The 25,044-nt window shown below is 34.4% G+C and overlaps 12 protein-coding genes across 12 annotated transcripts; 9 read left to right on the top strand and 3 right to left on the bottom strand.

The window, feature by feature from the left end:
• Positions 1–1,177: 1,177 nt before the first annotated feature.
• On the top strand, positions 1,178–1,354 carry RO3G_08441 (uncharacterized protein; the record flags this gene model as incomplete). Its single annotated transcript, XM_067663031.1, has 1 exon — positions 1,178–1,354. The coding sequence occupies one exon, from the start codon at positions 1,178–1,180 to the stop codon at positions 1,352–1,354; it is 177 nt and encodes a 58-aa protein (XP_067519132.1).
• Positions 1,355–1,759: 405 nt separating this feature from the next.
• On the top strand, positions 1,760–1,933 carry RO3G_08442 (uncharacterized protein; the record flags this gene model as incomplete). Its single annotated transcript, XM_067663032.1, has 1 exon — positions 1,760–1,933. The coding sequence occupies one exon, from the start codon at positions 1,760–1,762 to the stop codon at positions 1,931–1,933; it is 174 nt and encodes a 57-aa protein (XP_067519133.1).
• Positions 1,934–5,661: 3,728 nt separating this feature from the next.
• RO3G_08443 (uncharacterized protein) lies at positions 5,662–5,894 on the top strand (the record flags this gene model as incomplete). Its single annotated transcript, XM_067663033.1, has 2 exons — positions 5,662–5,768; positions 5,822–5,894. The coding sequence occupies 2 exons, from the start codon at positions 5,662–5,664 to the stop codon at positions 5,892–5,894; spliced, it is 180 nt and encodes a 59-aa protein (XP_067519134.1).
• A 1,770-nt stretch (positions 5,895–7,664) lies between these two features.
• On the top strand, positions 7,665–8,994 carry RO3G_08444 (uncharacterized protein; the record flags this gene model as incomplete). Its single annotated transcript, XM_067663034.1, has 5 exons — positions 7,665–8,129; positions 8,183–8,224; positions 8,386–8,535; positions 8,602–8,844; positions 8,896–8,994. 5 exons carry the CDS (start codon positions 7,665–7,667, stop codon positions 8,992–8,994), a joined length of 999 nt encoding a protein of 332 aa, XP_067519135.1.
• A 926-nt stretch (positions 8,995–9,920) lies between these two features.
• Positions 9,921–10,280, top strand: RO3G_08445 (uncharacterized protein; the record flags this gene model as incomplete). The annotated part of the gene is made up of 1 exon (XM_067663035.1): positions 9,921–10,280. One exon carries the CDS (start codon positions 9,921–9,923, stop codon positions 10,278–10,280), a length of 360 nt encoding a protein of 119 aa, XP_067519136.1.
• A 694-nt stretch (positions 10,281–10,974) lies between these two features.
• On the top strand, positions 10,975–12,747 carry RO3G_08446 (uncharacterized protein; the record flags this gene model as incomplete). The annotated part of the gene is made up of 4 exons (XM_067663036.1): positions 10,975–11,325; positions 11,498–11,689; positions 11,796–12,125; positions 12,238–12,747. The coding sequence occupies 4 exons, from the start codon at positions 10,975–10,977 to the stop codon at positions 12,745–12,747; spliced, it is 1,383 nt and encodes a 460-aa protein (XP_067519137.1).
• A 1,803-nt stretch (positions 12,748–14,550) lies between these two features.
• On the bottom strand, positions 14,551–15,309 carry RO3G_08447 (uncharacterized protein; the record flags this gene model as incomplete). Its single annotated transcript, XM_067663037.1, has 1 exon — positions 14,551–15,309. One exon carries the CDS (start codon positions 15,307–15,309, stop codon positions 14,551–14,553), a length of 759 nt encoding a protein of 252 aa, XP_067519138.1.
• Positions 15,310–16,264: 955 nt separating this feature from the next.
• Positions 16,265–17,457, top strand: RO3G_08448 (uncharacterized protein; the record flags this gene model as incomplete). The annotated part of the gene is made up of 3 exons (XM_067663038.1): positions 16,265–16,284; positions 16,633–16,768; positions 17,155–17,457. 3 exons carry the CDS (start codon positions 16,265–16,267, stop codon positions 17,455–17,457), a joined length of 459 nt encoding a protein of 152 aa, XP_067519139.1.
• Positions 17,458–18,739: 1,282 nt separating this feature from the next.
• Positions 18,740–19,283, bottom strand: RO3G_08449 (uncharacterized protein; the record flags this gene model as incomplete). Its single annotated transcript, XM_067663039.1, has 3 exons — positions 18,740–18,855; positions 18,951–19,027; positions 19,243–19,283. 3 exons carry the CDS (start codon positions 19,281–19,283, stop codon positions 18,740–18,742), a joined length of 234 nt encoding a protein of 77 aa, XP_067519140.1.
• Positions 19,284–20,119: 836 nt separating this feature from the next.
• On the bottom strand, positions 20,120–21,637 carry RO3G_08450 (pantothenate kinase; the record flags this gene model as incomplete). The annotated part of the gene is made up of 7 exons (XM_067663040.1): positions 20,120–20,263; positions 20,315–20,712; positions 20,762–20,822; positions 20,875–20,952; positions 21,015–21,124; positions 21,173–21,449; positions 21,506–21,637. 7 exons carry the CDS (start codon positions 21,635–21,637, stop codon positions 20,120–20,122), a joined length of 1,200 nt encoding a protein of 399 aa, XP_067519141.1.
• A 1,012-nt stretch (positions 21,638–22,649) lies between these two features.
• RO3G_08451 (uncharacterized protein) lies at positions 22,650–23,828 on the top strand (the record flags this gene model as incomplete). The annotated part of the gene is made up of 1 exon (XM_067663041.1): positions 22,650–23,828. One exon carries the CDS (start codon positions 22,650–22,652, stop codon positions 23,826–23,828), a length of 1,179 nt encoding a protein of 392 aa, XP_067519142.1.
• Positions 23,829–23,949: 121 nt separating this feature from the next.
• RO3G_08452 (ras protein) lies at positions 23,950–24,910 on the top strand (the record flags this gene model as incomplete). The annotated part of the gene is made up of 7 exons (XM_067663042.1): positions 23,950–24,001; positions 24,061–24,085; positions 24,150–24,208; positions 24,264–24,324; positions 24,379–24,406; positions 24,455–24,520; positions 24,575–24,910. 7 exons carry the CDS (start codon positions 23,950–23,952, stop codon positions 24,908–24,910), a joined length of 627 nt encoding a protein of 208 aa, XP_067519143.1.
• Positions 24,911–25,044: the final 134 nt, after the last annotated feature.

The following is a 25,044-nucleotide window of genomic DNA, read 5'->3' on the forward strand; positions in this document are numbered from 1 at the left end:
TCTTCCCAACTTGGACAGCATTTATTTGTTCGAAAGTCATCAATCAGGAGGATGTGGAATCTATTCTTCTGAAAGAGTCTTCGAAAATTATAGCACGAATGGGCTAATGAAATCTGGAGTCTGGAAAAGACCAGTTTCCCATTATAAAGGCAACATCATCACTAAACCCCATCTTAAGTTGGCAATCAAGGAATGGTCAGCAAGCTAGCTCCTGAAATAAGATAATAGCTGAAGCTTTCGGTGAATCGAATAGGCAGTAGCATAGTTGATTGGTGTGTTTACATAATAAGCCCGAGAAATATCAGTATACTCGGAGTGATTCCTAAAAAAGCAATTTAATCTTCCAACTCCAAAGATTTGAAATGAATTAGGTCATGTTCTGCTTAAGCAACGCTGTTGGGCTTGGTATCTTAAAGGATATGGTGGTATTTTTTTTGACTTCCGAGATTTGTCTTCCTGTAAATTTGTATACCTATACTGCATCTTCCCTTGAACAGCGGAATCTTTATGAACTCAGCAGAGTAGATCTCTTCTTCCAGGATCGACAACCACACAGGAAACTTCCAGTCCTTGTTGGTTCCTGGAAAGGCAGAGTGCTTAGGTTAACCATTTTATGTCAAAGAGACATCTTCTCAATGACATTTTTCCATGAACGACCTAGGATATTTTGACACAATGCAAACCAACGATCAGCTGTGGATCGATTTGATCTTGCTTGTTATGTACTTATTTCTAGTGTAAGTCAATATAAATTCATATTGGTTATTTTCATGTTTATCATTATGTAACGTTGCTATGGTATGGGTCCCATAATGATTCTTCTTATTGCACACGCATGTATTATTGAATGCATTTTATTATGATGGCTAATCATATGAGTTTTTCTGACTACTCAATTCTTTTGGTATTTAAAGGAGATCTTAAGCATTTAATAAAAATTATCTTTAAAAGATTCTTATATTTCTCCCCTTCTTTGGCTCCCTCTGTATCTGTGCTTGGGATTTCCTATTGATTTATATCTATTCACACGCTTTAATTTTGGTCTGACTCGTTTTTATTCGACTCTTTTTTTAGACTTTACCAGTAATCTACAATAGGCTGTAAACATTTTTATTGTATTCTTAACTTAAATAGTATCTAATAGCATGCATTTTACACTAGATTTTTTCCTTAGACAATGGAGGTTGCAGCAGGCTCTCCAACATCTACTATGAATACTTTTGGCTCTCTGGATCCTGTGAATCGTATTTTGGCTGCAAAGTGCTCTGTAGATGGTATTGTTTGGAATCCTTTTTCGCTTCCACAACTGGAAAGGTTTATCAACGTTATGCACAACCCCACTGCTCACGCATAATCTTTGGTAAAGTATATCGTATTTCATGAGCTTCCTGATTACGACAAATTTGATGTTGTTAGCCTGACTGATCGAGACTTCTTTGCAGATGTACTGCTTTTCTTGGTTGCTTATGACAGACGGATAGTGTGAAGTAACAGAATACTATGTATGCGCCAACACATTGACCTTCATACTGAATCCTATCTTTCAGCCATTGGATATCAGCAGTCTTGGTTTATGCTTGCTCAACAAAGCTCAATCTATGAGGATACTAAGGTATAAGATGCTTATGCTCTCAATATCCATATGAACTTTGGTAACCACCTCAGACGAGCAGTTGACCACCTGCTTCAGGTTTATCAGCATATTTTGGTAGCAAGATGTCGCTGTCGTAAAAAAGATCTAGATTGTGCAGCGACTACCATGGAGATTTCTCGCATTATCACTACTCCTCCAAGAAATTTTAAAGAAGCCGTCTCCATCTGTATCGATAGCCAAGCTGGTATTGATGAACTTTCTCAACATTTTGGAGGTTCTCTCTATGGGCGTGCTTCGGAAGTGCCTGCTCCTGTTCTATTGACATATGATTGTAGTTAGATCTCTAGTCATAATAATATCTATTATGATGTTAAAGCCCGACTTATTGATCATTTCAAAGCTTTCTGTTGACTTGCTCAGGATATTGCTGCTTTGAACTTGCCATTCTTTAACTATTTCCCTCTCCATTGGTATTGGTCACTTGCTATGCAACCATTGATAGTAAGATCTTGATAGAAGTCAGCATAGTAATAACACCGTAAAGATATCACTCAAATTCATATCAATAGACACAGTTTTGATAATAAAGAATGCATTAATTCATTTTACTAGATTAGATAGAGTCTGGTTGATTTATAATTGCCTATTTCTTTTCTTAAAAAACAATTACATATTTTTTGTATTTAGCTTTCCAGAAAATAACATCTATACTAGATATATGATGTACTACCATGCATAGCTTTATTGTGGATCATATTAGACAAAGAAATAAAATCGAAAAACCTTTTAGTACATAAGTATATATAAGCCGTTATTTTGTATTCAATAGATAAAGTCTTTATACACACATAAAAATGAACAGAAACAACGACACTACCCAACTTGACTCCATTACCTCTAAGTGAGCTTCAAAGGGCCCTGTCCTAAGCAAACTACTTCCTGACGGGCCCTTCTGGTATCCAGCTACAATACTTGTTTGCCGAAATATGCTCCTCAAGGGTGGAAGGGTTAGTTGAGCATCGAGCAAGAAACAAAAAAATAAATAAAAATGTAAATTTGACATTACGTCAACTTTATACCAATTTATACTTTGAACATGTGTTAAAAACAACCTTGCTAGTAAAAAGCGACAGGTATAAAGTTGTCTTTGAAATATCATGAAAGATTGGTGTTGAGCCTTATTAAGATAGTGGATATCACCAGAAAATGATCTCATCAGGTTGATAGCAAGATGAATGACTTCGAATTTAGTTTAGCTTCGAAACATGAAATTTGAGATTTTTTTTTGTCAGCAATACCAATAGATATAATGACTTTGGATATACCTTGCAGTAAATGAGACAAAACTAACTCAAGGAGAAATGCAAGGTCGATTGCATTCAAGTTTCTATGTTCCAAGGAAATGAAAGTAACAGGTATATTGGCTCCTATGCAAGATGGCAAGAGGAGGGCCATACAACTCAGGGGTAGTTGATCCACCTAAATCCCTAATTTCGCACCCCAGAAAATACCTGTTATAGAGAGGTGAAAGAAGACTGGATGGAACTAGGGTGATCATTAAAGACACAAAAGATCTATAGAAAGTTCTTCAGAGTAAAATAGAAGAAAGTAGGCGTTAAGTTTGTCAAAACAAACACATTTGGCAAACCAAAATATCTAAAAAATAGGTAATGTGCAAAGGATAATCGCTTATCTATTTTGCATACTTCTTTTATTTCATTGATATCCTTGTCAAAAAATACACAATTAGGATTGTATAGGTATTTATTCTTATGCTAAAAATCAAACAAACCAAGTCTCTTAAAGTCAATAGTTTTTATTATAAACTTTCTTTTACTCTTATATCAATCTGTTTTATTTGTCAAATTAAATCAGATCTATTTTACAAAATCTGTTACTTACTTATAAAAGCGATTTGATTTAATTATATACGACACGCAATTACACATTTAGCTTACAGCTTATTTTTACATAAGAAATTTAGTTTAAAGCGTATCTTTTTTTTACTACGCCAATAAGCAATGATAACCAGCTTCTTATAATATTCACAAGTGAATAATTTGAAATAAACAAAACATAACTCTTTTCCCTAACTTATTTTTGGCTCTTTAATCAATTTTTTCTTTTGATCAATATTAAGCTAAGCACCATGCTCTTACCCAAAACATAATAACAAATGAAACCAAGATATTCTTGTACAACAAAGGTAGATCACTTTTATTTTTGCTACTAAATTTCGATTTTGGAATATGATTCTGATGTCTTGTTTTGATCAAGAGCGAGCGATCTTCTTTTTTTTGTTTTTTTTATATAGCGAACGGTGGCTGACCAAAAGTCATTTTTTTTTGATTCACTTGAGTAAATGCCATCATGGTAAGCAGCCTTATAGTAATCCTTGTCCTTGAACTCAAAGTCGGAATTTGTTTCTCTTCTTTTTGTGTATTTATTCACTTGACGAAGTGTACGTAATTTTTCAATGAAATCCATTGTGGTTGAAAAGAAAAAAAAAAAAAGAAAAAATAAAACAGGAGAAAGATAAAATAAAGATGTATTGTTTATGCATTAACACTAAAAAAGAAATAGGAATAAAGGGGGTGTAAAAGGGGTTTTGGTTGAAGAAAGAACAACGTTTTTATTGGCGTCTACATTAGTAATGCTTGCATTAGAATTTTTTATTGTCAATCCTTAGTTTCAAGATGCAGTGTTCCTTTTTCAGAATACAACAGTAGGTTAATTTATTTCCATATAAAGAATTTTCTTAGCGTTTTACCTTTCTGTTTTTGTGTTTTTCAATAAATAGTATATTTAATTTAGATTTGATGAAGCAATTTCATCTAAATTGATAACCCTTCGGAAATAAATAATAGAGTGCTAAATAAAATATAAAGGTACTTGTTTATAAAAGAAAAGAAAGATATCAGAAGCTTTTTCCATAGATAAACACCTTTTGAAGTAGCTAATTGATTAGCTTGTTCATAAACTTTTAAAGCTACTTTTGAATATGACTCCATGATTCCAAAAGTAATAATATTACCTTTATCAAAGGGTTGTCTTTTGAATGCCATGCTTAACCTTCGACCAGAAAAGCTCAAGAAGTATTAATTTCTTTTTCCTTTAATGAGCTTCTTGTAATATTCGTTATGGCTTTTGTACAGCACTTTTCTTTTGTGCTAAAAAGAGAATTATAAAAATGGTAAGGAAAGACTTGTAATCATGCTTGCTTATAATATCTACAACAAATTGAGGACCGTTAATGCTGGAACACATGATACTGAATGACTTACTAGAACTAGTTTTACATTAAACAAAAACAGAACAACTGTAGCAGGTAACTACATTTATTAGATAAGAGAATCATTCAATCCTTTCTGCTCTATTCTTTACCTACTTTTTTTTTATCATTTGCGATCGATTTATTAATTGCATACTTAAAATTATCTTACTGTCTAATATTTGGGCCAAAACGCTTTTTATCGTAGAAGTTTATGAGATGGACCTTATGTTTTCCTTCTATTTGGCTTTTCTCTCTATTGACTTTGTTTATCCTTTAATAATATTCCGAATTTTATCGTCTTCAAATCTCTTTGCCTACTTTTGTGCAGAACGTAAGGCAATTCTATCAGCTAATCTACTAAACTTCGCAGCACTGAGAAGATTTACTCTGTTGTAGTAAGCCATACTCATGATAATTCCTTTTTTACCCCTTTATTTCTTTTGTAAGAGTAGCAACCTCTTGTATTTTTATATCCAAATTCTCAACAATCTATTCTTGCTCTATTCTTTGAGAATTACAGTAACATCTAATATTAATTAATATTTCTATGTGAGAATGGACTCAGATTTTCTTCCCAATTCATAGTTTCATTTCTTTTTTCGCTAAAGGTTCTTCTTTGACCATCTTCACAGAATAAGTACTTGTGTTTTATTGTAATTATTGTATAACCGCCCTTTGAGGTTTTATTTCTTGTCCTTCAATTTAAAATGCCGCCTAGTAGCGTTACAACTACTGTAAATAAATAGTCTTTCTTTTTAGTATATTTCTTTCCTTATTCTATTTCATTAGTACGATGTCGTCACCTTATCCTTCAGGCCAGGCAGGCCAATATTATGCTCCTCCTCCTCAAGAAGGGGGATATTATCCACCACCTCAACAAGGAGGATACTATCAGCCTGCGTAAGTATCCTTTGTAATTTTGTCAGCATAAGCTCTAAGTCAATGCATTCTAGCCCGCCTCCACAACCAATTGTGATTCAACAAGAGCAACCAAAAGAAGATCATTCGTGTTGCTGGGGATGGTAAAATATAAATTCTTTTTAATGATTAATATATCACTAAGCGATGCATTAGTTTATTGGCAATGTGTGTATGCTGTGCTTTGGAAGAAATGTGTTAGACCTCAGAATATTTGTGACACGATAGGATGGAAAAACGGAACGCTACAATATTTTTTCTTTTTTTATTGTTAATACATTTACTTTAATTCTCTCTCTAAACATGTTTCGTTATATTTTTAGTTGGAAGGGGATCTACTTAATATTTTATCAACTATTAGCTATCAAAATGATTCGACTAATATATAACCTAGTCGGTCCTGAGCTTTTAATCAATATTCATGACTGAAATTCCCCAACTTTTTTAGTTTATGAACCGACATCCAAAGAAAAAAAATGGCGATCTTTTCTGGCGTGTACCTTAAGGTCTTTTGTCTGCCATTTCCTTTATATTGATCCCTGCAGCTAGTTTTTCCTTATTCAGTTAGTCTAACGCATAGTTATTATGTGGAAGACTGATCCAAACTCAAATAGTAATTGATCAACTGCGTTCGGTTACATTTAAATGTTATAGTTCACTTTTTTAAGGGGCAATTGAGTTGTAGATATAGTTAAATTTACTACGAAAGCTGTTATAAAGCGTATGTAAAAATTCCTAATTAACTATGGCAGGATTATTGGCAGATAGGAAGTCAAGCAGCTAGCTAAAATGTTTTTATAAGAAATAGATATACCCTATGCAACTGTTCATTATTGCATTTAATACTTGATTGGTTAAAATATCTATCTACTATAATCAAAAGAGATTTTATCCTTCAGGAGGACAATATGTCATGCCATACTATATAATATACACCCTTACTTCAAAAGAAGTGTGAATTACAGGGGTCTATTTCTGATCTGTCCAAAGTGTTGATCCTAATCCTATAGAGTACCTTAGAAACCATGTAAAAAAAAAAAAATACCTTGAAAACAAGGAGAAATCATATTTGCCACATAAAGCAGTTAAAATTCAGTATCCAGAATGAATTTTCTAGAGTCCGTAGGCACCTTGTTTTTATAATCATTGTAAGCATTTCCTTACAATGCTCTTTTATCTGAAGTCGCACCATAATTATTTCAATGAGTTAAGGAATTGACAGCCGCGGACTCAAATACGAGCTTTTAATAAAAATAGTAGTAAGCGTCAACTTGTGATATAAATATCGGAGAGTAAGGGATATTGTCTAGACTTAATTTATAATTTCTATTTGTACATTTATACTAAAGGGTCAGTGAGACTATAAAAACGAGATATAAATCACAAACATATATCTTCAGGTTAAGACCTTGATTTGTTTTGATGCAGGAAACTTAAAATGCCTTTTTTTGAATGATGATTGTTAAGAAAAGAGACCATATACTGTTAATATGTCTCTATGATATGGTCTATGCATGGATACTAGCGAAAGAAGATGGTTTTTATGTAAATATATTAGAAAACAATAGAAAAAAAATGCTACCATTACAGTACATACTCCATGTCTAGACGGTTTGATTTATGTGCTGATATCTGTAGCTTTTTATCTATCTTGATCTATCTTTACATGTAAATACAAATAAATAGCAATGATTTCCCAACAAGACTTCTCATTGGATAAACATGTCGTACAGCATGACAACATTCTGAGTCGCCATTTGAATCACAAACCTTTCCACGTGACCTTCGGAGTTTCTATGATTTGTTTCTTGCCCCAAAGTTACTCATTCTTTTTTTTTCTTGCTCTCTTTATTATGTTTGTATTCTTGCATTCATAACATGGCAATGCTTCTGTTACTTTGTTTCTTTACTGTCTTTACTCTAACTAATTGTTTTACATTTCAACACGCTTTTTCTTCAATATCAAACAAAGAACATACTTTAAAACTCAAACATATTTATCACCATGCCTCTGCTAATGGACCGATACCCAAACTATTTCGAAAATATGACATTAACCCTTCAGTCAACGTCATGAGTAACCAGGACAACTCATACTCGCTCCGATCCAAACTTCAAGTGATTGAAAGGCCTACTGCTTCTGATATTAATGAATTTTTGACATCTGACAACCGCTGGCGTAATACTGTTCGTTCCATGTACCTGGAGTCGTCTATTGGGTTAGTACCCGATATAGAGCAGAGGGAGTCCATATTGGCTTTAGCACAGATGACAAATAATGCTTATCTAGATATCAATTTGAATGAGACTGATTGGTATGATCTTGGACCTCAGTGGCAAGTGGTAAGTATACATTGTGACGTTTCAGAAAGCCCTTCTAAAAAATGTGTATACAGAATGATTCTTTTGGATGGGATTCGGATGGGATTAGAGGTCACGTATTTACAAATGAAGATAATTCGTTGGTTGTGATCAGTATAAAGGGTACTAGCGCCGGCTTATGGACAGGCGGCCCTACTGGGGAAAAAGATAAACTGAATGTAACAGAAGAAATAAGAACATAGTTTTTTTTAATAACCTTTTCTTTTTCTCTCTTTAGGATAATGCTTTGTTTTCATGTTGTTGTGCTAGAATCAGTAGAGCTTGGACCCCTGTATGCGACTGTTATAAAAACAATGATTACATTTGCGAGAATAGCTGCCTAGAAAAAAAAATATCCGAATCCGAACTGTATTACGATAACGCACTAGTAAGAAGCAAAAAAGAAATATTTTTGTTTTATTTTGAATCTGAACTTTGTTTTGCTTATTTAAAGGAACTTTATAAACATATCTATAATACGTATAAAGGAAGTACAATATGGATCACAGGACATTCATTAGGAGGAGCCTTGGCGAGTTTGGTAGGACAAACATTTGGTGTGCCTACTGTAACATTTGAAATACCAGGGGATCGCTTGGCTTCCACTAGACTTCATTTACCTCATGCTCCTGGAGGAAGATCGCCTGTATGGCATTTTGGTCATACGGCGGATCCTATTTTTGTGGGTGTCTGTACTGTAAGTAAAAAGAAGTCAATGTCAATATCAATCATTTATTATTGTTTATAGGGTCCTGCAAGTAGTTGTTGGTATGGAGGTTATGCGATGGAATCAAGATGTCACACAGGAAAGGTAAATAAAAACAAGTGTGTAACAAAAAGAGATTAAACAAAAAGCCTTAAGGTGTGTATTTGGGATACTGTAAATAAAAATGGATGGAGAGTAGACATTAGATCACACAGAGTAAAAGACGTGATTGAAACGATTTTATTGAAACCAGAAGAATTTCCAATGCCAGAATGCGTTGAAGAAAAAGATTGTGAAGATTGCGGACTGTGGCAATATTATGACGAAAGAGACGGTCCTTTCCCTACTGAGACTGTAGCAAGAATATTGGCGAAACCTACTTTTGAAATAGCTCGTTCTAGATATCGAGATAATTCATGGCACTATTATTAATAAATGATGTTTGCCTAGTTTCGTACTTTTAAAGGTTTTATTTCATTTTATAAAAAAAAGTGTATTGTTGTTAGTAGCCAAGAATGAGCTTTGTAAACAAATCCTACAGAAGGGTTTTTATCGTTATAAAAAGTAACGCCATCAAGATGAGTCTTTTAGTTTAGCAAGAAAATTATTTGAGTCGATCAACAAAGAGATGTGAATCTTTGCAGTTTAATGATGATAATGCAATGATTGCTAACATAGTCAAAGACGATTTGCTTATTAGGTCCTGATAGATTAGTAAGTTGTTTGCTTTTGAAGTTAAATCATTCATCTTAGTAACATGCTTTTTTTTGTGTATGAGGATTTCATTCGGATGCCACATTTTTAGCTGATCATCGTAAGAAGCATTTTTTAATAGCAGGGCTTGAACCCACGAAAAAACAAACAGAAAACGATCATGAAGATTGAAGCTAGGACCGCTAGATGAGAGACCAATCCAACAGAAAGAACTTGACCACTTCGCTACGGGACTTTGCCCCTAAGAGCATTTTACATAAATACAGTGAACGCGGCATTAAAATGCTCTTTTCTATCAGGCTAGTTTGCGGGTCTCCCTTTTCTTTTTTTCTAACTTCATTGTAAAAGTCAACATGAATACATATTTTTTTATGAAAACGGACAAGGAAAAATTTTCGACGAATAAAGATAACGATGCAATGAAATGGGTCGAAGAGGTTGATCCTTTTCATTTAGAAACTCTTATGATATTGCAAATGTACCAACAAGCTCAGCTATCTGAGCAAGAACAAATGAGAGGTGAGCTTGATGAGACTACGAACGAAGTAACTTTAAGGGCGAAAGAGAAAAACACTGAAGATGGTAAGAAAGGAAATAATGTATACTCTCCCGACCAAAAAGACCTTTTTCTTTATTACTTGCAAGTTAAATTGTATAAAGCTGCGAAAGCAGCCAGATTGTCTGGTGTAACTAAGCGTACTAAACAGCAATGAGCTAACAAATTAAAGGACTAGCCATAATGGAACATATTTGAGAAGCAAACGAATAGGGAAAAAAGAAAAAGTGGCATGTTACAGCAAGAACGTAAAGAGTTTATTACCAATCTAACTACTAAAAAAAAAAAAGAGTAACAAAGAAGCCTTTCACTAAGTCTTTTAAGTTGTTAAAAATTGTGGCTGCTGCAGTAGATGGTTGTTTAGAAATTCTGGTGTACGCCATGCGGCACCTGAATAAAATCCTCTTGCAAAAAAAAAGTCTGTGTGTTGTGTAACACAAATACGTTTTGTCCACGTAACTGATGAATGCAACAAATTAACATAGGAAGCCTACATGTGTGGAACAGTCTGGTATGAAGGAGTTATTTTTCATTTCATGCATTTAAGGTCAGAATGATGTAAGCAATAATTTGTTTTATTATTAAAATTCTATGCTTATTGCTAATCAAGTCAATCAGTGCAAGTAGTTTTCGGTTAACAAACATGGGGAAAATAACATAAACATATTCTGTGTTAAAATTAATTGAAATAGAAAAAAGAGTGTTGCTTTGCGTATTTGCATTATGATTAGAATAGGTTAGCTGCTATGAACAAAAAGCCACTCAACTTGAAACATAACCGTTTATATGCTGAAAAAATATAGATTTGCTTTTCTCTTTTCTTTTTTTTTTTTAAAAAAAAAGTAACCTCAATGAAAGAACTTGGACTTAATCTCAACAATAAAAAACTTCTTGAAACAAAAAGACCAGGTTTAGCGAAGCATTTTACTTTGGAAGTCAAGCCAGAATATGACTCAGATAAAAGTGGTTCAAATGATGAAAAATCAAACAGCATTGTAATGGAAAGCGGACCAATTATGATTGTGTCACCTGAAGTACATGAAGATTGGCAGCTTGTATCTAATGTGGAATCAGCCAAGACACCTACTTATTACGATGTCATTGTATCCAAGCTGAATCATTCAGATAAAGTTAAATTAAAAGAAGAAGCCAAGAACAATTTGAAAGCATTAAAAGATCAACCAGATACAGATTGGGGTTTTGTATATTTAGTATTTGTTTATTTATTTACAAGTCTAATAAAAAAAAAACTTTTTAGAATTTTGGGCCTCTGTCATTACAGATTTTCATAAAGTGCTGCGAACAGATCATGACAAGTTTTGCGCTCATCTTTCAAGAGGAATTCCAGCACCACTACGAGGAATGCTTTGGCAGTTATTTTCAGATGCAATCAACAATAATTTAGAAGAAAAGTACCGTGATTTATTGAATGAACCTAGTCCATACGAAAAGTTGATTCGTAGAGATCTGCCACGTGCATTTCCACATGTGGATTATTTTAATACAAAGAAAGGAAAAGAAGGACTATTCAATGTGATTAAAGCGTACAGTTTATTTGATGAGCAGGTTGGATATTGTCAAGGGATTCATTTTCTAGTGGGCTGCTTATTACTTCATGTAAGGATCAAAAGGACAAAAAAAAAGGATCTCTCACTAATAAGTTTGTCTTTAGATGCCAGAGGAGGCTGCCTTTAGTGTACTTGTTAAACTCATGTCAAGATATGGGTTAAGAGGACAGTTTACACCTAAAATGGACAAGTTACATGAACGCATGTTTCAATTTGAAAAACTTTTATCAATTCATTTACCTCAAGTGCATCGTCATTTGGATGCTCAAGGTGTACTACCAAGTATGTATGCATCTCAGTGGTTCATGACTCTTTTCGCCTATCGCTGCCCGTTGGATCTTGTGTTTGCCGTTTTTGATGTTGTCTTGGTTGAAGGGGCTGACAAGATGCTTAATTTTGCATTGGCTCTCATGAAGAAAAACCAGCAAGTGATTGTATGTTTAGATTTTGAATCTTTGTTAGAATTTTTCAATGGGCACGCCTTTGATGTATATAAGGTAACTCACTTTGTTATTTTTGTTATTGTATACTGATTTCCATTTACAGAACAGTCCGAGTGAGTTTATAGAAGATGCTTATAGTTTTGATATTCCCTCTCGACTTTTACACAAACTCAGTAAACAATACTCTGCAGAGGCAGCACGCCAAGAAAAACTTCAGTGCATGGAAGATGATGTGAAGAGAAAAAATATAGAACTTACTGAAAAACTCAAAAAGCTAAAATATGCTTACAAGACACTCAATACAGAACATCAAGACGTGACTCAAGAACTGGTTCAAGCCAAAATGTCAGTGGCCATGTTGGATGAAGAGAATCAAAGACTTAAGCGTGAGCTCGCAGCCATACATTCCGGAATGTTAAAGGTAGAAAAAGAAAATGAATATCAAAGACAGCTGGATAGATTGATGGACAACAATACTCAGTTGGTCGATGAAAATGCAGAGCTGAAATGCAGATTAGAAGAATTAAAGGTGATGATGGCTGAACATAAATTAAAGTATACAAAAAGTGTAAATAAGAATGAAGAAATTAAAAAGCAATTTTTATTAAAATAAAAATGATACCCCCTTTCTATTTCGCATAAATTAAATTGTAATAAACATTTTTTTTCTTTGGTTACACACAAACGTATTCTTTTATTTCTCCACAAAAGCTGCTATACATTGCTCTTCATCAGATAATTGTATATCACCTTTTTTATAACAAATAGCTTTTTTTTTGATTGATTGAATACAGATCAATACACTTTCAATTATAAAAATAATAACAACCAAGTTTTTTAGTGCGTCTTCTATCCAATGATCTTTTGTTTTTAATGCTGTATTGACACGTTGGTTAAATGTGATACAAAAGCACCAACTAATAGCTAAACCTATTGGCATAAGGCACTGAAAGAATTGTTCAGTCATCAAAGCAGCTGGCTCTTGTTTTTCTCCATGTGTATTCATGAGTAAGAAAAGTTGACAAAAAATGGAAGCTTGTGAAGCTACTAAGGTAGCAATCAGCCGTCTGTCCAGAATTATGTCGTATACTACATCCCTTTCTCTTAGTGAAGGATCCATTAGTACTTGAATAGAGGCACTGTATTGATTGTATACATAAAGTGAGATGAGAACAATACATATTGAGAGTATTAATGTAGCTAAACGAGTGAAACCAATCCAATGTTGAAGAGAATACATTTAAATTTTGAAGAAATAGAAAAGGGAAAAGAAAAGAAGTAGCACAGGTGAAAAAAAAAAAAAGAAAAAAGAAAGGTTGGTTACACTTTAAGCATCAATAAATGCGCTCTTGGCTCCTTTTTCTTTTTCAAACATGAATTAAAAACTCCTTTTTTCATTAAAGTGTAGCTTGATTGCTTTAAATCAACACAAGTTTAAATAAAGCTTTCTCTAGGGGCTTTAACACAAAAAGTCATTCAAAAGTATACATCTAACATTGTTCTTGAAGAAGATTTCTATCATCTGAGCTCAAAGTAAACCTTAGTCCATGAGTAACAACGGTAATTCTTTTCTCCTTTATAGGTGCTAAAAAAAAGATGAATGTTGGATTCAGGAAACGACATTGTATAAATGAGAGATACCAAATTAATATCAATCACTCTCTTGGCGACTACTTAAAAGAGAACGAGTTTAATTAAATTACTCCAAAATCCTGGAATTAACATGACGTTATTTTGTAAGTTATCGAAAGGGTTTATTGAGAGAGCAACTTGTTTTCTTTTAGACTCATTACATATTGTTATTTTCAATATAAAAAACATTATTATAAAGCTTCCTAGGAATTGCTCCGAATTTATAAAAAGGATTACAGTCCGCTTATGTACAGAGTAGAGCGGTTAGCAAAGCACGATCATTTTAATAGACAGAACCAGTTGCCACAAGTTATTTTGGCCTGAATTATACCTGAACCTAACGATGTAATAACGTAGTTACTACTAGAATTTGAGTGATTATAGCCGTGATGAAATTATTCTATGTATTAAAAGGTTGTCAATTTATTATAGTAAAACCAACAATGTATAGGAAGTTTAATTCAACCCGAAAATTAAAATCTGTGGTTTGCATAGTGATCATAAGCTATACCATAAAGAGATGTGATTTGTCTTTAAATAGCAAATAAATATTAACGTGCCACAAGGGCAAATATATATTTATACCATTTTAGGATCATTTTCTTGTTTACGATTAAAGATTTTTTTTTATTTTTTTAAATTTAAATAACCCAATTGAGCACATAATCACTACTGGGATTGAATTGCCCTGGTCAGATCGAAGAGGGGATAAAAGAGTGCTAAAAACCTTTTTGATAGTCAAAAAGGAAAAAAGGAAAGGGAAGGGAAGAGGTATAAAAGAACTCTAGATCTTGTCTAGGAGAGGGTTGTGGTGGCTGTAAGGGGGAGCGAGATCAAAGGACTCCAAGAAATTGAGGTCTATGAGCCCAGGTTGGAGAAAGTAGTTAGTGACAGCGTTGTAAAGAGGAGCCTTGAGACGGCGGAAAGTAGAACCAAGTCGTTGGAGGAACACATGTCGAGCAAGTTTAGTTTTTCTCTCAACGGATTCATTGAGAAGCGTAGGATCACGAATGATGGTGGGGCTCAGAGGGTCAAAGTCGTCACGAATAGTGATTTTGTGTTTGTACAGCTGAAAACGGAGCTCAGGTTCGAAACCGGTATGGATAAGGAAGCTGGCCACATATCGATCTGAATATTGAATATCCAGAATGCGGCGTGTGTTAATGTGCAACTCACGAAGGTCAGCACGAAGTTGATGGATGGGGAGGCGACGGTGAATGGGAACGTGAATAAACGTGAAGCTGGAAGGAGCAGTAGGAGAGGAAAACTGCCGAGCAATGGCAGCTAAACTGTGTTTGGTTTTGGGTTTCGGAAGTTTAGATACCTTGGTTGTAGGAGGAGCAGCATCATTGCTGGGGGAGCGTGGACGTTTGGAGGAGGAGGGAGTAGAATCAGAAGGAGGACTGGAGTTCGCAGTTGGTGTGGGTTCAGGGGATACTTGCTTCCGCAAAGAAGCGTTTTCCTGTTGCAACTGGTGTATCTTGGTATTAGCGATTGCGAGTTCATTTTGTAATCGTTGAATGGTTTGAAGATGAGTGGACATGATGAATTATTTCCTTAAAAGGAAAAATTTATCAAAAGTGTTGGGGAAGCGAAAGAGCCTTCATTTTCTTGTTTACCGTGTTTCCAGCCTCAATTGGTCACTTCACTGAAAATATTGGTCAAAAGTTCGAACCCAATTGGCCAACTTTTTCAAACTTTCTGACTCTCTGACCCTCTGACCCTCTGACTCTCTGACTCTCTGACTCTCTGACTCTCTGACTCTCTCTGACTCTCTCTGACTCTCTCTGACTCTCTCTGACTCTCTCTGACTCTCTCTGACTCTCTCTGACTCTCTCTGACTCTCTCTGACCTCTCCTTTTCATAGCATGAGCTATCATTGCGACATCTGTAATCTTAGTTTTGAAACAGACACAAAGTTAGCAAATCATAAGTACAATGTCCATACCGATTCAATGACAGTGACTCCAGGTGATGGTAAGAGAAGAACATTTATTTTTCAGGTAACCTTTTCATTTAAAAAAAAAAAAAAAAAAAAAAAAAAAGAGAGAGACAATTCTGCTCAGCAGAATTGATGGAAGGCTTGCTTGCCCGAAATGCTCCACTAAAGTCATTAGCCCCACTACACTTAACCGCCACCTTAGCAAAATGCACGATGGACGCTGCTCGACGTCTTCTGGAATGAAAAAGCGATTACATTCTGAAGTGGACAACAACACTGTTAATGCTAGTGATAATAACAACAGCAATGATAATTCCCCGTCTATAATCATAAGACGAAATCAGATGCAGGCCTCTCGCTTGCACACAGATGAACGCAGCTCTAGTTCATCAATAACAAATTTATCTCTGTGTGACAAAAACACCTCAATACAGTAGTCGCTCTTTTTATGGGTGGCCAAAAATTTTGGCCACCCTTAAATCGAAATGCGTGGCTGTTAAAAAATTGAAATCACTTTATATGTATTGTAGCTACATTATAGTCAGGTTTGTACAACATGTTTCCACATAGGCCACTGTCAGTTGGTATAGATTTGGTGATTGTGTAAGGACATTAACAAACCAAAGCTTGCTTTTAAGACTTGATCAAAGTTGCTGGAAGGATAATATACGAGTCGTAGTCTCAATAATTTTGATGAGAATAAATATACAACAACAAAATTTATTTTCTTTCATTAGATTCTATCTAATAATAAACCAGCACGCCTTTCTTTCTCAAAAAATTGAGCTTTTGGATCAAAATGCTACTAACCAGCTTAATGAAACAGAATTAGGTGAATGGGCTATGAAGAAATTCAATTTTTGATCAACCACTTGCCCAACAGACTATATCAAACATTCTCAAAAATGCTGAAACGTTATATAGTAATATTAATGTTGTCAATAATGGCAAAAGTCTAAAAACAACACGCTATCTTCAACTTGATGATGAAGTAGTAAAGTTTGTTGCAGACATGAACAATAGCAATCTGCCAGTCAATCGAGACTCAATCCTTCGATATGTAAGACATGTTGCTTGAGTAAAGTATAGAATCCTTGAAAATGAAATTTCATTTTCTTCTGGATGGCTCTCCCAACTTTTTAAGCGAATTGGAGTAAAATGCAGGCCAATGCATGGTGAAAGTGCCTCGGTAGACATCATCTCTGAAAACATTCAGAACGAATTGAGGAAGATAAAAGAACTTCCTGGGCCATATGATCCTGTGGATATCATGAACTTTGATGAAACAGGCTTATATTACCAGCAACCGCCAAGAAGAATCATATGTTGCTCCAACATTTGATCTCAACCAGCACATTCTATAAGCACATATCGAGTCGTGAATATGTAGAACTTTCAAGGCCAATGACTGAAAGCATTAACAAAGACTGGCTAATTTTTCCCCAGCTGAGATATGCTGTCTCCCAACTTTTTGCAGGGGCTATTCTGGTAGAACAGTCATCTGCTATTCTCATAAACTGTGTCGAGCCTTATGGTCGTTTAAAGAGTACTTATGCACCTTACGAGGGAAGAACTGCAGCAAAAATACATCTTTCTTCTTACCCAGAAAAAGAAAGCAAATATAGTTGGATTACTGTAGTTCAAGTGCAAGAAGACAATGCCACAAAGCTGAAGATTGGAGCTACAGCATTCAACTTACTAGTAACTTCTAATTTGCGATTGGGCAAAAGCTCAAGCTCAAGCATCTAAATAGGTCTTAACACTAGCCATTTCGCTCCTACAAAAAACACATCTATTTATCTTGATGTGTCTTCAGTAAATTTGGCAAATTTGTTAATAGAGAATGAACCAGCCACATCTATCAGCCAAGAAACCTATCTGTATCAGCTACGCCAAGTCAGATCCAAGCTGCACTGCTTATCAACATATACCCGTGTCGATTTTTTAGCTCCATTGCATACAATATAGCCTTCCGTCCATACACCATCTGGACATTGTACGAGTATAACACTCCACAGAAAACAGATTCACAAGCAAAAATGCTATCTAACATTTTTCAAACTATCGCATGCTCTGTGATCAGAAACAAGCCTTCTGCTCGTGTGAATGCCAATTGCTTTAAAAGTGTGAAAGATCAGTTGAAAGAAAATGCAACAAAAAGCGTCCTTAATCAAATACAAGAATTAGAAGAAGACAGGTGCATCACGATAATCGACAATTTTAAACTCAGTAGTTTGCTTCAACCTTTGGCTGACTCGATGAGCATTTCGATCAGAAATGCCAACCTGAACGCTGCAAAATTGTTGGAAAAGTCTTTATAAGTCTAAAATATACTATGTTTACTGTAAGTCTTCTAGTTGAGAAAGAATAAAAAGAAAACAATGTAGTTGATTTGAAGAAACTGATTTTAGCTATTAGATCATCCACGACCAATTTAAACAAATACTCTTCAAATAAAAAAATGTTTCTGTTGTTACGCGAGTAAAATGCTATAGAGTCTGACACTGCAATAACGTAGTTCAAGAAAGAGAAAAGATCACCTTATTACAGGCTTAAAAAACAAATAAATAGTACGTTAGCGACCGTACTTCACCTTAGATTATACAGTCAAAACTGGTAACTGTTTACTCAATGACAAAAATTTTAGCTTATGTTGGCAATGTCCATACACCTGTTGGTTGATCTGTAAGTATATGGTCGATAGTCGTTTGAGAAACAAGCATATAATACCTCTTCCCATTGTTTGATGTCATAATTATTGGTTGCCAATTCCCAAGTTTGCTTAACATCAAAACTTTTTCTTGTTTATTTTCAGAAAGACTTATTGTATTTAATGCCATCAGAATACTTCTATCTTTAGCATTTAAAGATGAACTTGTTATTGATGAACTAGAGCTGCGTTCATCTGTGTGCAAGCGAGAGGCCTGCATCTGATTTCGTCTTATGATTATAGACGGGGAATTATCATTGCTGTTGTTATTATCACTAGCATTAACAGTGTTGTTGTCCACTTCAGAATGTAATCGCTTTTTCATTCCAGAAGACGTCGAGCAGCGTCCATCGTGCATTTTGCTAAGGTGGCGGTTAAGTGTAGTGGGGCTAATGACTTTAGTGGAGCATTTCGGGCAAGCAAGCCTTCCATCAATTCTGCTGAGCAGAATTGTCTCTCTCTTTTTTTTTTTTTTTTTTTTTTTTTTTTTTAAATGAAAAGGTTACCTGAAAAATAAATGTTCTTCTCTTACCATCACCTGGAGTCACTGTCATTGAATCGGTATGGACATTGTACTTATGATTTGCTAACTTTGTGTCTGTTTCAAAACTAAGATTACAGATGTCGCAATGATAGCTCATGCTATAAAAAGGAGAGATCAGAGAGTCAGAGAAAATGCGTATGCCTTTCAACCACGTATCCCGTTTCTTAAACTACCCTATCGAGAAGCTTTGGCCCAAAGTAAGATATGATGTCAAGAGATATCAGTTTTATGGAGCAGACATACTAACTCCTCCCATTGTGGAAGCTTTTTTGCAAATTACTCTAAAGGGTTACCAAAGATGGGTAAGGCATTCTGTTTCATTCTTTGAAAGTTGCTTAAGACAAGAAATCTTTAAATACTCAAAATAAGACTCTGCTTTTCTTCAAATAAAGACCTATTTTTCTCAATTAGCCAACAGTTGTTTTTTCTCATTATGTCTACAATAAAGAGTATATAAGTACATGCTACAACCAGAGCTATTTTAAATACTTTTACTTATGTTGTCAGCTTTGATTTTTTAAAGTGAGTTCCAGGAGAGAATCTTCTTCTTTTTCAATTGTTACTATGAGCATGTCCCTTTCAATGAATGGCTTCCTGCTATTGTTGACTAGTGATACGTAGTCTTGATTTACCAATGATCGTTTTTCCAGTATTTTTATCATTTGCTGCAAAAGTCAAATGCGGCCATTGTCATTTTCTTTTGTGCGAGCATATCCAATGATACTGATACCAGTCTCTTTCTTTCCGACGACTTTCATTTCAACTTGAACAGCTATAGCCTTTTCAGGTTACAAGAACGCTGTTTCTCTCCAAATTACCATTTCTGCTCTGCACTAACCCAAAATTTGCAGCACTTATTTGTTCGACGCCCTTCTAAATGGATTTTGTGGATTGAAGTTCTTATTCATTTTAGCCCTCATTTGTCATTCTCTCAAGTTTTTCCCTTTAGTTGATCAAAATGAATTATGAATTCTTACTTTAATAATTTATTATCCTATGTATACTTCTTCATAGTAACTTTCCAAATTTCAACCAAAGTTATCAAAAGATTAAAATATCCAATGAAGGTACACGGAATACCGATTTTAACTTTTTATTTCCAAGCTTAAAACCCATTCTTTTATGTATATGAGTACATAATAAAACGATTGCTTTATTTACTCTTCCTCTCTTAGCTCAACATTTGTATCTTCTAATTCACCATAGACATCACTAGGGTTAGGGTTGATTTCTGGTATAAAGTTATGTTCAGAGTAAGAAAAGGAGTGTCTCGATCTACGAATATTGGAATGCTTCAAAAACTAAAGCAGGAAACATTAGCCTACAATAACCAACAAACAAGGTAAGCTTACTGCTCCAGTGGCGCCCAAATGGCCTTCATGTCTTAAAAATAATGCCTTCATCTCTCCATTTGACCAAAAATTAATTGCATAAGAAAGTGTATTCATTGTAATGGGATGTCCTCGGATAAAGCACCCACCAAAATAAATGCGAGTTAAGTTGTGTTGTTTTGCATTCAGATACGCAATTTGCCCAATGTTATTACTGACCATAAATAATAGACTTTTGGCAATGTCTTGTGCTTGAAAGTTACCTTGCGATTGTCGAACGCCTTTTTTAAATACTTTACCAAAGCTACTCGCTATTCGTGTAGACTTTAATCCAAGCTTTGTATAATCCGAGCCATATATGTCTCCTACCATAAGATCTATATTTCTGTTATCTCCTGTTTTTGATATTTCCAGCATATCTATAATTGTGTGAGGGCAGATATCGTATTTTGTTTTTCTTATTATTACCATCAAAAGATGTAGCATTTGTCAATAACGACATTAATCCCCATAAGGTGCCACCCCCAAGCTATCATAATAATATTTTAATGACTCTTCTTTCTTTTTCATAATCTGCTTACTGAAGTTCCACTGATGCGACTGAATTCATCAGGGCCTGTCACCTTCAAAATACTGACGCCTGATCCAATATTAACCAACTGCAATAGGTTTAGTATATAGAGTAGTTTCTCTCTCTCTCTCTCTCTCTCTTTTTGCTTACCATGTATGGGTAAATATCGTTCGTTTTCTTTTCAAACTTCATTGGATCTGAATCTTGTTCATTATAAGTAAATACTTCATAAGGTATTTCTGTAATAAAAAAGTTTAAGCCTAATAAAAAATCAGTATAAATTGAGCTTACTTGTGATATTAACTAACCTGTAATAAGACATTCCATTTCGTCCTCTTTTTGAATAACTACACCAGGTAGCTTTTCTTTCAACTTGTCATAAAACAAATATGCTCCACCTCCTGTTGCTTTTAACACAAGCTTATTATTTTGACGCGACTTGGCTCTTACATCTGCCATCAAGGCAGCTACAAATTCGATACATTCATCTATTTTCTCTGTTTCAAACTTTTTAAAGTTTAATCTGCCACCTTTTATATCTGTTGAAGAAGTAAAATAAACCATCTTTGCCAATGAGCCACCAATCTACATGTATAAAGTAGGTTTGTTTCTCGCTTTACAAAAGTAGATTTTGTATTTACGTCAATAGCCACATGAGCTACATGTTCGTCTTGATTTGGCAACACAATGTCTCTTGTTTCGTGAGCAGCAAGAATGGATTCAGAAACAGAAGCGCCTGTTAGGTTCATGATGGAAGTGTTATCTTTATTCATGACTAGTGTTGAAAAAATAAGTATACACCGTGGAAGCTGTCAATGAAGTGAGAAACAAAGGAGTTTTAAATGTTTATTGTTTCAGCAGCAATTGCTCAAGTTTATTTTTCTGACATGACCCTTTTCATGGATTGAAATATTTGTTCTTTTTTTATTGCTTTGTTAATAATTGATAATCTTAATACGAGTAATTGAACTATGTCTTTTTTTTTCACGTTTTTTTTCTAGTTTATTCACTGCTTATTGTGATAGGCTATTTTATTCACTTTTTTACTTGTTGTATTTATTGCTTATTTTCAATGCTTCATATTCCTTGCTCACTTTTCTTTTTTGTAATTTCGATCCAATCCTAAAGATTTAAATTTCTGTTATCGAAAACACTAATTTAAAAAAAAAGAAGACTAAAGTCACAAAAATAAAGGTGTTGCATAAATATAAACCAGATTGCATAGATCTATTAAGATATATACATTCAAAGTCGCAGCTTTATATCGATGCTCCTCTAAGCTAGAAAATCAGCGTCACACCCGAAATCGAAATGATGTCAACAAGGAATAAAGTAAGTACAGATCGCGTTTGATTTTGATTGTTGAAAAGTAATAATAAACACCACTCGTTTCATATTGCCCGCTGCCTTTGTCTGAGAAAAAAAAAAATGAATAAGTAAAAATAAAAATCGCCTCGTTTCAATTCTTTGAACAGATTCCTGTCTTGGATGAGGTTGTCATCAATCAAATCCAGAAAGAACCATTGAAGCCATCTGCTTACAATTTTCTATGCTGATGTCTTTTGTATTTTTACAGTCTCTGTCTTATATTTGATGAGTTTTAATAAACATGAACAATAGTTTTTTTTTTTCAATTAATTTACCAGCATAAAAATTTATCCTTTTCTATTGTGTATCCAAGCTGTCAAACAAATTTCTCTCCTCTTACATACTTCATCTCTTCGGACTCTTTTTCATCTTTTTTTTTTTTTTTTTCTTTTATTTTTATTTTTCAATTTTATTTATATGGCAATGACCTCTGTATTAGAAGAAGAAGAAGATTATTCAGTAGAAAGATGGGAAGATGTAACTGAATCATTGCCACAGTTATCTTCTCGTGACCAAGGTTACATATTTGTAGATAGTTTAAATAGAAAATATAAAAGACCACCTGTACATTTCTCTGTGAATGTTACTAGTATTGATGGTGACTATAACAAGACAACCTGTCATCCTGGTTCAACATTTACTGGTCATATTCAACTCAATATAGAATATCCACTTGCAGCTCAATGCCTTAAATTTATATTTAGAGCAACAGGTATTAAAAAAAATCCCGCCTTTTTCAAAATTAAAAGTATTTCCTTTTTAGAAAATGGCAACAAGAGTTTATTCACTGTTAAAACCATCTTGTGGGGCTTATCTTCCATCTCTAGTACTCATTGGCCAATGATAGAACCAGGCAATCATCAATTTCAATTTTTATGCGAATTACCTCAAGTCAATTACCCACCCACCTTTAAACATCATTTAGCATCCTGTCAATTTGAACTTGTTGCTTCTCTTGAACGACCTGGCACCAGACCTTTCCAAACGGTACCCGTTCTCCTTCATTATCAGCCTTTGGTACTTACTACACCACACAAAATACCTCGTGTGTATCATGAACAAATATCATTCTTTAATCATACCATCATCATGTCTTTACCCAAAGGATGTAGCTATAACTTGCTTGATACCCACCATATTGATCTACAGCTTTTATCTAATGGACCAATCAGCACCATCGAAGCATCCCTTCGACGAGATATTCAAGTAGATCATCAGCAAAAAGAGACAGAGGTCATTAGTTATTCATCTTCACTACATACAAAAACCACATCAGATGGGAAACACATACAACTTGTACGCATACCCATAAAAAATGATACAATGACAACCTCATTCATTTCTCAGCATACAAGAATTATCTATCGATTAGTCGTTACGGCCAAAGTTCGACATGGACTCTTTTTTCATAAGCGTACTTTGTTTTCTGTTGTTTTACAGATGGGTACCTTGCCCTTCGGTCTCCAAGTACCCTCAAGCGTCATAAGCTATTCAGATACGTTGATGAAGCCAAGGTTTCTGTATGTTCCTCGTATGGATCAAGAGCAATTACCAGCGTATGAAGATCAATCGACTTCACCTCCTCATTATTCATAACTCGGTTAATGAAAACAATGATATCTGAGTTTCAAATTGAATAAAATTGCGTCATTGGTCATTTCATGTACCTTATTTGTCTTCTCCCTTTCTTTCTCATTTTCTTTTTTATCCATTATTGATGTCTTCAAATACACAAGGAAAAACATATCAATTTAAGCTTGTCCTTTTAGGTATGACAAACATGAATATATATTGAATTTAAACTAAAGCAAATTATTTTCTATTTTAGGTGAATCTGCTGTTGGAAAGTCAAGGTGAAGCTTGAGATGAAGAAAAGAAGTGTTGAGATATAAACTAACTTTTTTATATAAAATATAGCTTGGTGATGAGGTTTGTAAAAGACCATTTTGATGAATACAGAGAAAGCACTATTGGAGGTAATAAGATACATTTATGTGATATATTATGACAATACTCATATCTTTATGATAGCTGCTTTCTTGGCACAAACTATTTCATTAGATGATAATACAACAGTAAAATTCGAAATTTGGTAAGACAAATAAGACTAAATGACGATAAAAAGTAATAAACAATATTTTACTAGGGATACAGCAGGACAAGAAAGATACAAGGTAAATAAAAAAAGAGTAATTTGTTTATTTTGCTCATATAATAAATAGAGTTTGGCACCAATGTATTATCGAAATGCAAATTGTGCTGTCATTGTGTATGATATCACACAAGCTGTAAGATATCTCAAGATGATATCAGACAGAATAGGATTAACATGTATTACTTAGTCTTCATTAGATAAAGCTAAGGCTTGGGTGAATGAATTACAACGACAAGCAGATCCTAATATTGTGATTGCATTAGCAGGCAATAAGTCTGACTTGGGAGCAAGAAGAGCTATTGAGACAAAGGTAGCTCAAGAATATGCGGATGAAGCCGGCTTACTATTTTTTGAAACTTCTGCAAAGACAGCCGAGAATGTACATGACTTATTTCTTGCTATAGCAAAACGTATGCCACTTGATCAGTTGGCAGATAGTTCTCGTAAAAATAGAAACGGATTGAATTCCCGTGGTGTCGATTTGGAAAACACAGGAAATGATGCTAATGGTTGTGCCTGTTAAATCATTGGGATCTTTTTATTCATATTCCCCCCCCCTCCCACTTCTCCTCTTCCCTTCTTAATTATCTTATTGTATTGTTAACTTTCTTTTATAAACAATGAATGTTTATTACATTCTTTACATGTTAAAAGTCC

The sequence above is a fragment of the Rhizopus delemar genome, genomic scaffold, assembly GCF_000149305.1.
Source record: "Rhizopus delemar RA 99-880 supercont3.6 genomic scaffold, whole genome shotgun sequence".
Taxonomy (NCBI): domain Eukaryota; kingdom Fungi; phylum Mucoromycota; class Mucoromycetes; order Mucorales; family Rhizopodaceae; genus Rhizopus; species Rhizopus delemar.